The 14871-nt window shown below is 37.9% G+C and overlaps 2 protein-coding genes across 4 annotated transcripts in view; both read right to left on the bottom strand.

Moving 5' to 3' along the window:
- Window positions 1-498: 498 nt before the first annotated feature.
- Window positions 499-1131, bottom strand: LOC100992912 (tubulin beta-8 chain-like). The gene has a single exon (XM_003822243.6). It carries the CDS (start codon window positions 1105-1107, stop codon window positions 571-573), a length of 537 nt encoding a protein of 178 aa, XP_003822291.2. The 5' UTR covers window positions 1108-1131; the 3' UTR covers window positions 499-570.
- An 11314-nt stretch (window positions 1132-12445) lies between these two features.
- Window positions 12446-14871, bottom strand: part of VCAN (versican) — a 110897-nt gene continuing 108471 nt past the window's right edge. For all 3 annotated transcript variants that reach the window (XM_008975779.6, XM_034959843.3, XM_003822244.5), the window contains 2 exons: window positions 14593-14775; window positions 12446-14447 (listed from right to left, as the gene is read on the bottom strand). In XM_008975779.6, the coding sequence (XP_008974027.2) occupies window positions 14320-14447; window positions 14593-14775 (311 nt within the window). In that variant the 3' untranslated portion in view covers window positions 12446-14319. The remainder of the gene's footprint in view (window positions 14448-14592; window positions 14776-14871) is intronic.

Raw genomic sequence — 14871 nt, forward strand, 5'->3', positions numbered from 1 at the left:
CTCACTTGTAATAAAAGAGATAATGGAAACAGTATCTACCTCATAGGGATTATTCAGATGAAATAATCTGCTGAAATAATATTCATCAGATAATATTCAGATGACATAATTCGTAGGGAACCAGATGAAAATGTATAGTTCAGGTGTTAGGATTTCATCAGTGATCTGTTTTAAAATATCTTTAATCCAGTCAAGAATTATTTTGAAAAGCAGAGACAGTGAATATATAGTATGTATTTAGAATGAAATCTCAAGTCCTCATGTGACCTATAAGGCCTTATATCAATGGTTTGATTAGCATCAACAAGGGGCCTTTAAAGCAGATTCTGCTAGAGGCAGGGATGGAGCGTCAAGGGGAGTGGGGAGGGGTGGAGGTGCCAAGCATGAGTATACATTATGAGGTTGCCAAGTTCTGCCAGGTTTTGCAAATATTGCCCTACGTGATCACGCCCAGAGCTACATCACAGCAGATGTGAAGACACAAATTAACAAGCGCATAGTGACACATGGCTGTCAAAACACAGTAAAGAATCCACACCGCTTCCCCCCTTTACCTAGAAAAGGAGAGTTCTAGGCCACCTCCTCCTCGGCATACTCCTCATCCTCCTCCTCCTCGGCCGTGGCATCCTGATATTGCTGATATTCAGACACCAGGTCGTTCATGTTGCTCTCGGCCTCGGTGAATTCCATCTCATCCATGCCCTCGCCCGTGTACCAGTGGAGGAAGGCCTTGCGCCTGAACATTGCTGTAAACTGCTCTGAGACACGCTTGAAGAGTTCCTGGATGGCTGTGTTGTTCCCAATGAAGGTGGCCGACATTTTCAGGCCCCGGGGTGGGATGTCACAGACGGCAGTTTTTACGTTGTTGGGGAGCCAGTCAGCAAAGTAGCTGCTGTTCTTATCTTGAATGTTGAACATTTGTTCATCCACCTCCCTCATGGGCATGCGACCCCTGAAAATGGCAGCCGCCGTTAGGTAGCGGCCGTGACGGGGGTCACAGGCAGCCATCATGTTCTTAGCATCAAACATCTGCTGGGTAAGCTCAGCCACAGTCAAGGCCCGGTACTGCTGGCTGCCCCGGCTGGTCAGTGGGGCAAAGCCAGGCATGAAGAAATGCAGCCGGGGAAACGGGACCATATTAGAAATGCAAATTGCCAGGCCCTATCATAGACTTACTGAATCCAACATTCTCAGAGCCAAGCACAATAATCTGTGTTTTAATAAGCACCCTATGAGATTTTTATGCCCACGAAAGTGAGAGAACCAGTGTTCCAAGACCTTGTTATTCAAAGTGTGTTTTACCTACCGGCAACATCAGAATCACCTGGGAGCTTGTTAGACTTGCAGAGCCTCAGACCCCATCCCAGACCTCCTGAATAGAAACCTGCATTTTAACAAGATCCCCAGGTGACTAGTAAGTACATTAATGTTTGAGAAGCATTTCTCTAAGGCAGTGGTCCTCCACCTTGGCTGCAAATTGGAAGCACTTAGGGAGCTGTAAGAAACATAGATGCCGGTTGAGCTAAGCGGGTAGCTCCAGGTTCTTACCATTTCAACACAGAGAGCTCTACTTCTATCTGTATTATGTATCTGTGTTCAGAATAAGCTTTCATTGTGAGTAGAAAGGGCTCTATTACTACTAAATTAAAGTGTCTGAAACACTTTTAGCCTCATTTACCCCTGTCTTCACTAGAACAGCCTTGAAGTGATCATAATGGCTTAAGTAACTAATCATCTGACTCTTGATTCCATCTGTGCAGAGGGCCTAACAGCATCCCCAGCTCCCAGAGCAGCCTCTGGTTCTGTCTGGGTGTCTAGACATTCCCACTGATGCCCTGGCATGTTCCCTGAAGCCCTCAGGTACCAGAGCCACACAATTTCCCTTGCCCCTTGCCATGTGACTACGGATCACATTCTGCCCCTCAAGTTGTGAAGCATAGCACTGCATAAGTCTTGGTTTCAATCTCTAGTAAAAATAGTTCCTTCGGCTTCGGCTTTAAGTGGTAGATATACATAGGATAGACCTCTGTTCTCTCACTTTTCCACTAAGAAAACAAAAAGGAAAAATATTTTTCTTTAGTTTTCAGCTAAACCAAAACCCCCCAAAAAATGTGTTCATAAAAATGATACCTAAGAATGACCTCTTCACAGTCAGACAGCACCAAATCCTAACCACCATCTTAGGTCCAGTTGGGAGCCAGCTACATTATCTGAGAAAACTAAATCTCAGGGGCTGGGTGTCAAAAGTCCCTCAGTTACTGGATGGACATGTTGGGGTCTGATCCTACATTTTCTTTTTTGAGACAGAGTCTCGTTCTGTCACCCAGGCTGGAGTGCAGTGGCACGACCTCAGCTCACTGCAACCTCCACCTCCCAGGTTCAAGCAATTCTCCTGCCTCAGCCTCCCGAGTAGCTGAGATTACAGGTGCCCGCCACCATGCCCAGCTTATTTTTGTATTTTTAGTAGAGGTGGGGTTTCATCACATTGGTCAGGCTGATCTTGAACTCCTGACCTCAAGTGATCCACCTACCTCGGCCTCCCAAAGTGCTGGGATCACAGGTGTGAGCCACCACGCCGGCCTAATCCTACATTTTCTGATTTCAGGCCCATCTGCTTTCTACCACACCTGCTCTGCCTTTGTTGGCTGTGGTCTGACAATCCTGCCTTGCCCCAATCACCCTCCACAGGTCAACTCGGCATCTTTCAGTGGCATTCAGGATATTCAAGGGGGCTTTCCTGTCTATTTCGAGTGTAAGTAACCAGTTCCCAACTCCTAAACAAGGAACTGAGAGACACAAGCAAAGAAAGTTCAGCTAAAACATTGTTTGGCATTGTCTCAGTACATTTTAAATCAACTTACAAGATGGCATAAGACATGACATTGAATGAAATATTTGAGGCAATATTTTCAAATACAGAGTCCCTATTTGGCACAGAATTATTACAAACTTGTTATTACAACTACTTGTTGCTTGAATGCAAATCTTCCTTCCTGCCTTCAAACATTTTTTTCCAACCTGAACTCACAGGCTATTTCTAGTTTCCAACAAAGCTTGCTTTACTTTGTAATGTCTTTAATACTGAGACAGATAACATATCTTTTCAGTGTGCTAGTATAAGTGTTGGATGTTGTCAGATCGTTTCTGGAGGGTTAAATGTTTCATGTTTCAGGAGCAATTACTAAAACCCAGAAGAGTCTTGTCCTACTGTTATAACAATGTAATAAAGTCTGAAATGAATCTCAGAAATAAAATAATACCTGAAATGTAGTTTGTGCTTTAAAAACATTGTGAATGAATGAAAAAATAAATGAACAAAGGAATGAATTTGTGCTCTTACATTTGTAGCCCAATTCGAAGTACATTCTTAAGGGTAATCAAAACTTAGAACACATTGTCATTTTTTTCTGCTACATTTTCTTTGAAATCAAAAGTTGGGTTGTTTTATTTAATCTCCATTCACTTCAGAAATTCACAGACTTATATGCTTATGTGAATTAGGATATGTCATAGGCATGTCAGTGACTCCTATGAATGCTAAAATGTAAACTGTATTTGAAAATTCATGCAAGCATTTCTTGATCTCCAGGATCATGCAAAATGGCTGCTTGGAGATTTGTCCACAGCTCGCTGGAAAACAACTTCAGATTCTGTTCCAGACATTCCCACTGATGCCCTGGCATGTTCCCAGCATCACAAAATAACTGGCAAATATTTATTTTGGTAAAATAGGCAACAATAAAAATCACGATGTGCTGAAATCCAGAATGAAATGACTCTGACGTTCACTCTGACTCCGCAGTCTTAAATAGACACAAATTGTACCTATTTTTTTTCTAAACATTCATTTATGTGAAATTCTAGAAATCCCAACAGGCTGTGTGATTCTTATTTGTTAAACCATTCAGCCACTAATTTAGGTGCCAGACAACCATGGATGGCATATTTCTGGAGCAGAGTGGTGAGAGACAAATGGCTTTACATTTTTCTTTTTCTGTCCTCAGCTTCTGATGCTGCTGGTTGACAGAACTGCTCAACAAATAATGTAATAAGTTATTGACAACACCTGTCTTATGGAGGTAAGGGGTTTCTGTTTTAGTTTCAGTGTGATGTTAGTTTTTTTTTTTTTTTTTTTTTTTTTTGAGACAGAGTCTTGCTTCCTCACCAGGATGGAGCGTAGTGGCACCATCTCGGCTCGCTGCAACCTCCGCCTCCCAGGTTCAAGTGATTCTCCTGCCTCAGCCTCCAGAGTAGCTGGAACTACAGGTGCGTGCCACCATGCCTAGCTAATTTTTTGTATTTTTAGTACAGACGGGGTTTCACCATGTTAGCCAGGATGGTCTTGATCTCCTGACCTCATCATCTGCCCGCCTCGGCCTCCCAAAGTGCTGGGATTACAGGCGTGAGCCACAGCGCCCGGCCCAGTGTGATGTTATTAATATCATCACATTGACCTTATTTTCTACCGGCTCCCCACTACCCACGGAGTAATAACCCAATGTGTTAATGAGCTCCGGAATCAAACTTTCTAGGTGTACATCCCAGCTCTACCTCCCATCACTAAGCAGCTTTGGGAAGTCAGCATAATCTCTCTGTACCTCTGTTTCCTCATCAGCAAATAGGCATGACAATAAAATCTATGGGAACACTAGAAGAGGTGATTTAGTCCTTCATTTAACAAATATTTAGTGAGTGCCTGCTGCATGCCAGGCCCTATTGCAGGTGTTAGGAACATGGTGATGAACAAGACAGAAGAGGCTTTGTGCTCACGGAGTTTACTTTCTTGTGAAAAGAAACAGATGGCAAAACACTTAGGAGAGTGACTAGCACCCAATAAATAGTTCCCTCTACATATAGTTATTGAGAACTCTTTGGATCCCTGTGGGTTAAAAATAGTGATCTGAAGCAAACAGTCTCTTGAGTATTTACTTTCCTATTTGTGCTTTTATGTATTTTCCCACAAGTTTACAATGAACAGGTGTTACTCAGCTAATAAATTAACAATAACAACAACAAAAGAGCAAGGACATAATTTAGCACATATCTAAAGTGTTTTCATGGTGTGTAATGGAGAGAGTTATGATTTAGGTAATATTCAATAAGTAGTAATTGCCTATGCTATTTTCAGCCTAGATGCATATTTTCCAGTTTTAGCACAATGGTCCATTCATTCTCAGTTGTTTCAGCATCTCTCGTCCTTTGGTCTAATCTCTATCCTGAACTTCCTCCTTTGTGGATAAGCAGGGCTGTTATTTTTGTATTTTCAAACCTTCATTTAAATAAAAATAATTCTAAGTTTGTTTCCTTCTTATAAAATCAGAAATTCCCAAGCCCCTCACTAACATTTGTCCTTTTGGTAACGAGCTTCCAATGTTTCTTGGTGTTCCATGTAACCTATCTACTGTGTTGACGTGAATGCTTTATAGTATTTCTATTTTCCTCAACTCTGTATGCTAAATGTTGCACTTACCATTCTCTTCTTTCCTCCTTTCATAATCAGAGCATCACTGAATCCCAAAGCCTGCTTTTTAATGGTATGTTTTGGCTCAACCTAGATTAGTATAGCCTCTAAAATCCCTGTTTCTTTCCTCAATCTTTTTCCAAAACAATGATATTGTTGTTTTACTCTCATTCTTCTGGAATTACTTTACTAATTTTCTATTCTATTTTTTTCCCATCATTGGAACTAACTTTCTTCTACTTCTTTTGCTGGGTTACTTTTATTTTCTTTGCTTATTATGTTCATTAACAATTTTCCTAATCACTTTTTTGAATGACATATCCTTATCCAAAATGAAATTATCTATTAATTTACCTCATGTTTAAGGAGAAGATACTCAAAGTTAAAAGTCAAAATATTGCCACATATTAAGCAATGGAGATACTACTTATAAGAAAGCCTGAATAATATAGATATTCCCAAATTTAGTTTTAAGAAGTTGCACTTCCCTTTATCGCTAAAACAGCATTCCCCAAAACACACGTTACCTGCCAAAAATTTAAAAATCATATCAGGCCCCTCTCACAAAATATTCTTGGCACATTTTGTTGAGGAACGCTGCCCTATTCCATAAATTGCCCTGCATATCACTCTGACCCCAGCCAGCCTTCGCATACCAGGCATGTGATTCCCAACCATCTTTATCTGGCTTACCAAGACTGCTGCTGATCTATCATTGCTCTACCCTACACAGATGAAGCCATGGCCCATGTCTTAGTTCTGAAAAGCATAGTCAAGACTTAACCAAATTATCCTGAGAATTTAAGGAAACGTAAAGAATTCTAACACAACCAAGCCACACTTAATACAGTGTACTTTATTGGACTACTTCCAGAGTTTATAGGCCTCTGCACAGATCTCTAGGAGAGGTTTCTCTTGATTTCAGCACATCTGCCACCATGTTGCTGGAATCAGCTTTCCTCTTCAACACAGAAAGCCTCTGCCAAGAATTTTTCATGCCCTGGTATCAAGACCCCAGAGAAAACGAACAGAATATGTATTAAAGTTTAATCTAAAAGATACAACATTTTGTATGAGAAGAAAACAACATCTACTTTTTAATGCAGAGCAGCTCAGCTTCTCCTTTTCCCAATTCATCCCGAAGTATGAGCTTGGTCTTAAATTTGTGTAACTTGAAGACCTCCCCTGCAATGACTTCTCCAAAAACCAGAGGGAAAAATTCATCTCTCAAAGATAAAGGCATACTTCTATCCAAAGAAATGAAATCTGTTGGCAGGTTTAAAATAGCAATGTCTTCCTCCCTTCTTATCCTACTTTCTCAGTAAGTAACCAAAAAGTTTCAAAGATATTGGGGTTTAGTCTCAGAGAAACTTGTTATGCACCTATATAACTTCACTCCTACTCTTTTTTTTTCCTCCTAAGTATAAAACAAGCATTGAAAGCTGACCTTGATTGTGAACTCAAGTTGAGGAGTAATACATTTTGTTTTGGAAATTTAAGCCAGAAAACACAAAGTTCAGACCAAGAAGTCTGTAGTGTGGCCATGTTTATGCATTGCCGAGGCAGAAAAATGGCTGGCAGTTGCAACAATCACATGCTTTGTGTTTAATGGTTACAAGAAAGGAATTAAGGCTATAACCTCATATAAGTACACAATAAGATGCCATAGAAGCAACCCAAGGGAACCAGTGTGCAAGCTTCCAGACTGCAATGTAGCATGCCTATCCTATGAATGAAATGAATGGGGTTACTTGCATAATTTCCCCTGAAGAAATGCATCAAATAACACTGTCAGCCAGGAATCCAACAGGAAACAGATGACACAATCAAATAAAATTAGTCAAAGAGTGTTTAATAAAGGGATTTACAAAAGTGAGAAGCTTAAGGAAATCACAGTTCATAATACAGTATCCATGGAGCCAAAAACAGTGGAGAGCTCTTGCTAGACCGGTCCTGAAAGGTCTTATGAGCAGCTGTGGAACCAGGAGGCAAAGAGGGCTCTGTGGAGACTGCTGCCCAGGAGGATCTAATAACTTTATTATAGAGTACCACCAGCCCATCGCAATCCCACAGGATTGGGAGGAGCCAAGTGGCTACACACTGATATAGAGTTATCCTCTCTGGTTCTGATTTCCTGCAATGCTCTCCATGGCTGAACCCAATAGGAGCAATCTATACAGTCAGTATCTCAGAGCACAGAGCAGAAGGGTGTAGAGTGTACCTGGAAAGACACACCTATGTCTTACTCAGTCAAATAGCAGTTTTAGTCTTCCATTTTTGCCTCCCATACAATTGCTACAAAGAGAGTCTGACATTTGATCAGAGACTTAACAGGAAACCAAACTGATCTAATTAAATAAAAACATTAGAACTTAAATTTGATAGTTGTTCCACTTACGATTTCTAAATCAAGACCTGAAATCAAATAGTTTGTTTTTTTTTTTTTTTTCACAGCATTTTGCAGAATACTAGATTGGACAAGTAGGTAAGTTCTCTGCATATGAAATTAGATTCTATTTTGTAGGCATTAAGTTCTGAAGAATTCTGTGCTGGGGAATGCCAAGCTCTGATTTGCACATTTTAAAGAATACTCTGCAGTAGTTTGAAAGGTAATTTGGAAAGCAGTGTGTCTAGAGATAGTAAAGCTATTTAAGATATTGGATAGAGAGAAGAGAATGGATATGAGAAGGCTTTGGAGGTAGAATTATAGAATTTGGCAATTGATTGAATATGGGCATTAAATTAGGAGCCAGAATGACTCTTAGACTACTAGTTATAAAAAAAATGGTTGGGGGAAAGAGAGAGATAATAGTTCAACTTGAAAGATAAAGCTCTTCATGTGCCTATAGAATCCAACCAACTGGACATGGAAGTAATCCTGTAGGGATTTAAGCCAGTTATGAATGGAATCAGGCAAAGATGGAGAGTGGAAAAAAAAAGATGGTCAAGAGCAGAGGCTTTTGCATTTTGAGAAATCAGACTGCTCCTACTTTAATGCCATTGCTAATCTTTCTCATCAGACTGTAAGCTCCCTAAAAACAGAAACTCAGCTAATCTTGTTTATAACAGTATCCCCAGCACCTAACAGAGTGCCCTGGAACCTGATAAGTGCTCAATATGTATTATTATACGAAAAATGGGTTTAATCTAGCTAATGAACATAGGAGAGGGTGAGGTGATCTGGGAACTGAAGCAATGTAGAGATCAATCCACTCCAAAGGATTCTCCCACCTAGGCCTCTTTTAGGGCTCATGATTGAATTTGAGGTTCCTTTTCCTGGTTTGCTCTTGAAGAGAAATTACAATATATCTTCTTTGCTTCTATTTCTGTTTTTAAATTTCTCTTAATTCCTACACTTAAAACTTTGTATCAGGTCTTTAAGAAATTAATATTTTTAATCATGCTGCTTTATTTGGTTTTTCCTGTAAAGAAAACCTTTCTCATTTTTTTCTTTAAAACCAGAGGCCCATTAAAAGGTTGGAAAGTAATCACCACCAGACTGGTAGAACACATGCTCACAAATATGGACAGATGATGTACTAAAAATCAGAAAGCACTTTAAGGACTCTGTATCTTAAAGCAGCTTTCTGCAAACCAGGGGAAAACTTAGTGTACTCCTAGGGTAGTATGCCTGCTGTGTGAGTGCCCTAAGACTTTCCAAGGGATACATAAAAGTGAAGCCATTTCCAGAACTTTAATTTCCACCTAGAGGCTTTTCTAAAACTCATCTGCCTAGGGAGGTGTCTGTGGTGGAGGCTCCTGCTTCTGCTTTTGCATCCCCCTTTATGCCAGTTCTCATACACTTCAGAATGCATGAGAAGCACCGGAGTGCCTGCGAAAACCCATACTGCTGTCCCCACTCCCATAATCTCTCATTCAGTAGGGTAAGGTCTGAGGATTTGCATTTTTCACAAGTTCCTGGGTGAAACTAATGCTGTTGTTCCAAGGAACAAACTTTGAGGACCAATACTTCAGACAATTGCTCCTTTTCTACTTTATTTAAAAAAAAAAAAAAAACAACCACTAAATGAAATATCTCTTATCCATTCTGAGTCTTAGGATACATTGCCATGGAATGCAAGAATTAGGACAAATAAAAGACAATTCACACTGAATAATTCTGATGCCAGTGTGACAAATCCTTTTTCAAACCAAGTGTTTATTTAAAAAAAAAAAAGAAATTAAGGAGGACTTGACATGTCAGCTGAGAGGTAATTTGAAAATAACTTTTGATAGATCACTGTGATTTTTGGCATATAACTCAGAAATTGCTTTAAAAATTGAGTAGCAGTGCACAATAAAACTATCATTTTCATCTACTTATGTAAACAGATTTTCTCGGTATTTACATCTATCAAACAAAATGAGAGTGAAATGTGCTAAGCCATGCCACATTCTAGTTTTAAGGAATATTTCCCTACGGAAATGTGAATTGGGAAAAACAGCCCTAATCATCTCATTAAGACATATTTCCAACAAAATTTTACAATTTGTATAATCTTTCAAATGTTACGATAGCTTTATATTGTTTTGATCAATTGCATATTAGTAAACTACAAAAATAACTTGGTCCAGGAAAATTTTAGTTTATAGGATTATGTTCACAAGGAAAAAAAATTTAAACTTTAAAGTACAAATTTTGATGTACTTAAGTTTGATGGCTTAATCAATAGAAGACTTCTAAGCATATAACTATATAATTTTTGATAACATTCCATAAGAGGAACTTAAATTTTAAAATTAGTCCAATGAAAACAAAAATATAAAATTTTTGACTCTTAATAAAAGACTACTTTTAAAAGAATGATGTAAGAGGTCAAACCACTGATATTTAGATTCCACTGAATATATCCTGAAAGTGATGTTACATGCTTATTTTAGAATGGCAATATTTAAAATAGATCAAAAATTACATCCTCTATAGTTGTTTAACTTTATGATGAAAAAAAATTTTGTTGACAACTTAAAATGTGAGAGGTACATAGTTTTTAAAATTTTTAAATAAATACTATCAAAAATAATTTAAGACTTACTGCTTAAGGCAGTAAACTTTTAATCTTCAACAGGGATCATTTGATGGACTCAGACAGAACTCTGAATTAAATTCCAATTAAAACCCAGGCTTTGCTTATTCTGTAAACACCTCAACAAAACCATTCTTGTTCTATTTTGGCATTTGCTCTTTCTTGTCCAGCTGGGATCTAAACATACAGAAATGAGTAATAATGGGAAAAGATTATACAATCTTGAATGACTCACTCAAGGACCTTTACAAATGTTCTGTTTAGACTTGTTTCGGAAAAGAATCATTTGGATGAATTCTGATTTGTTTAGAGCAAATGCAAGTTGCAATACAGTAAAAAGAAAGATGCACCAATATCAGTGCTAACATATCACTGCCAACCTTTTTTTTTTCAGAAACAATTTCACTGCATTTCTAATATTAAGAAACATAAAAGGAAACACTTTACAAATGTTGTATTCATCACTGAGTCTTTAGCCACTTGATAATAACATCTTTTTCCCTTCTCTAGAATATATTTTCTCTCGTAGATCCTTTTCATGGGAAATAGTCATGCACGAGTCATGCAAAAGATTAACCCTGAACTTTTTTACAACTACTTTATTTTTTTCTGTTTATTTGCAAACTCTATGAGTTTATTGTACATGATATATGATTTCCGGGCAAATAGCTTGTGGCTAATTCAGTTCCTACTCTTGGTACTTTATTGAAAATTTACTTAAGATCAGCAAAGGTCTACTTACTATCACATTAAAATGATGCACCTCTCCCTAACAATCTCTCTTACCTCTTTAGTAATACAGCTACCCTGGAAGACCACCTCTTCTTAAATAGCCCCCAACGCAGGGGCACATTCTTCCCTCTGATATGCCACTTAACCTTTAAAAATGGACAAAGAACCACTTCTTGCTGACTTTGACTAGTGTAAGTCTTTTTTAATGTCTCACTCTGTCCCAGTATTCTGTTCATCCCACAGATTCTGTTATTTGTACCTAGATCCACCAATAATCTCAGAAGGCTATATATGCACAATTATTATAAATTCTTATATATTCCCTTAGATCATATTTAAATTCTATGTAAAAGATATGACAGAGTGCACACTAAAAGGACAAGCTCAGAAAGGAAAATAACCTCTTCTGTTCCACACTTATTCATGCCAAACTCCCTGTATATTTTTGACATTTCTAGAAAGAACCTTAAAATAATTTTTGGCTCACCTTTGACCTTTATATCTTTGATATAACTTTGGAGCATAAAATGTATTGGTTCTTCCAGATTATCAATAAAGATACTGAATAGAATGGGTTCTATGATAATCTCCATGGGATGCAGCCAGTATAAAAACTTTATGTGGGCAGAAACCTGTCTACCGCATCCACTGGTGAATCTTCAGAGCCTATTACGGTGCCTGGCACACATTAAATCCTTAAATAATGAATGAATGAAAACTGAAGGAACGGATGGATATCTGAATGGGTGATAACCTCTTAAATGCATAACAATCAGGGATATAATATTTTACATTTTTTTTGGAAATGCTGTGTGGGCTGTAGGGATTACCTGCTTCTGCTACACACTAACTGCATGACTTTGGACAAATAACGAGCCCTCTATGCCTGATCCCTCATCAGTCAGTAATGATGACCCCTGTTTCATAAGCTTGTTATGATATATTACATGTAAAATACTTGCCTTGGTTCATAGGAAGATTTCTGTGATGTGAGCTATCACTTTTCCCATTGCATAGTTTCCATATTTGAAATTAATACATAGTATTCTGATGAAAACATTATCAGAATTATTATCGCAACTTTTACGGGTATATATATAATCATTTCTTTGCTTGCCACAAAATCATTTCATCCAGGTTAGAAGCTTGCTCTCCATGATGGAACCAGAATGTAAAAATGTTGGTGCACATTAGGATTTAAAGTTGTAAATAACCAGACCAGTCACAGTGTAGTAAAAGAAGGATTTTAGGTTTCTTTGGTGAAACAAAAGCAGATATAAAAAGTTACAAAGATTTTAGATTTTCATTCACAAAAAAAGTCATTCACATTTTACACTATACACGTTATGATATACATACAGGAAAGTATTATGTGCATTGTAAAGAGAAAGGAAAAATAGAAACCTACTAGATCAACACAGTGTTGTTCTGTGCTCCAAAATACCTAAAGGTGGATTACATTTAATGCAACAACCAAGGGAACCTGCTTAAACATACTGTGTATTATTGTAGCTAGAGTCATTCCTTCTAAGCCAAAGGAGGTTTTATAAAAAAGAATCAATATTGGGCCAATCCCTTTGTGCCCTTTTTCTCTTTTTCTATGTGCATTTTATTTTTTGTCTACTCTTCTTCAAGTTGCTCTAAACTGAAATTAGGGAAAGAGTCTTACTTTCCATTACAGGTTTTTCTTTAAACATTAAATTAAGTGGATAAGGATTCAAAGTCATCTTCAGCAGTCACTTTATTCAAATAATGGGGAGAAAACAGAGTGGGAAGAGATGGGGAGAAATGTCAACACATACACTCCACCTAACAGGAAGAAATGCCCACACTATTTCTATATATTCGCTCATTTCTTAGAATGGGCAAACACCATTTGCTAAAAGCTATATACTTTTCCACTCTTTTCATAATAAACACTTGATGCATTCTATCCATCACATTATTTAATCAGGGACAAAGTACCTATATTATATGATTCCAAATTGTGTGAGGAAAGTAAAAGGCTAACACTGAAAAATAACTAGCATACTATGTTCATTTTCAGGTCTTAGGGAAAATAACATCCAATAAATTAAATCAGTATGGCTTACTTCATTTATTTATGTATGCTTCACAGCTGCAGCATTCATACATGAACATTCAAAACTTTATAAAAGATTAAAATGGTTATATATACAAAATTTCTTTTTTTTCTTTTTTTCTTTTTTTTTTTTTTTGCATGTGTTTTAACAATCCCCCACCCTCCAGAGCCCTAGGTCTATATCCGTATGAAATGCGTTGATTGGTAACCTTATAAGTTAGTGTTATGAAAGCCATTAAAAAGTAGACCTGGTTGAGTTAATTATTAGCACTTTGACCCCTACAGAATGCTCCTGGTTACAGAAAAGTCCTCCATTCAGGCCTTTCTTGTAAGTGAAGAAAAAGGAATGCAGCAAAGAAATGTTCCACATTGGAGTCCCTAGTTCCATCAGGATCCCATTCGCAGCCTTTAGCATCATGTAGAAGCAAACTGCACCTATGGCTGAGATAGGTGCAATGACCTACAAGATTTTGTGTTTTCTAGCTGTCCAGGAAAAGCCATCTTCAGTCTTGCTGACAGTCAAAGAGCAAGTGAAACCATTTCCAGCCTAAACTACATAAAAGCAGCCGAACCAATGATTAAAGACCTCTAAGGCTCCATAATCATCATTAAATATGCCCAAACTCATTGTGACTTTTTATTTTATATACAGGATTAAAATCATCATTAAATCATCTTATTTACATGGCCATCGGTGCTGAAATTGAGCATTTTAAATAGTACAGTAGGCTGGTATACATTAGGAAATGGACTGCACTGGAGGCAAATAGAAAACTAAAGAAATTAGATAGGCTGGAAATGCTTACTTTCTGCTCTCATTTTCTTTCATTTTGTCTGCTGTCTTTTTGAATGCCAATACTTTCATTTAAAATGTTTTGGGAGCACGGCAACCCAAAATGACTGAACGGTGGTCCAAAAATCCAAACCAACTGATAATTACTTCTCGAGGTGATAGGAAAGGCACAGGAAGTTAGGACTTTGGCTGAAATGATGAAAACACATGTTCGCCATTTTAGGGATCAGCGCCTCGACTCCTGCCACCTCCGGCTCCAACGATGATCATGTTTGGATGTATTTATTGAATTGTCCTTTGCTGATGAGGAATTTTTAAAGTATTTCATAGAATAAGTCCTTTGGTATGCAGATGCTACATGGAAGGAAAGAAAGAAAAAAAGAAAACACAACAATATTACTTGCTCCATACCCTAAACTGCCGATACCACAGCCGTAAAATGAAGGTGTCTAGTAGTTGCTATAGCACGGTAGTCCATTCTTTCTAAAGGACCACTTACGGTTCATGCAGGTAATTTTAGGTATAGCCCATCTTCCATTTCCTAAGCACCGGATAGTTGGAAGGTGACGTTGAATGAAACCATCTTTGCAGTGGTATCTAATCAGGGAGTTGATTTCATAACGAGGTTTCATCTTTCCAAAGGTCTTGGCATTTTCTACAACAGGGGGCTGGCCGCAAGCAACTAAAGGAAAGCAAATTGGGTTATTTCCAAATAATCTAAGTATTTCAACTAATATGAGTCTCTTATTTTTCTCTCTTTCTTTATGGTACCAAAGTA

The sequence above is a fragment of the Pan paniscus genome, chromosome 4, assembly GCF_029289425.2.
Source record: "Pan paniscus chromosome 4, NHGRI_mPanPan1-v2.0_pri, whole genome shotgun sequence".
In the NCBI taxonomy this organism is placed as follows: Eukaryota; Metazoa; Chordata; class Mammalia; order Primates; family Hominidae; genus Pan; species Pan paniscus.

Excerpts from the sequence above, each read along its gene's own strand:
- LOC100992912 (XM_003822243.6), bottom strand. The coding sequence starts at position 1,107 with ATGCCTGGCTTTGCCCCACTGACCAGCCGGGGCAGCCAGCAGTACCGG.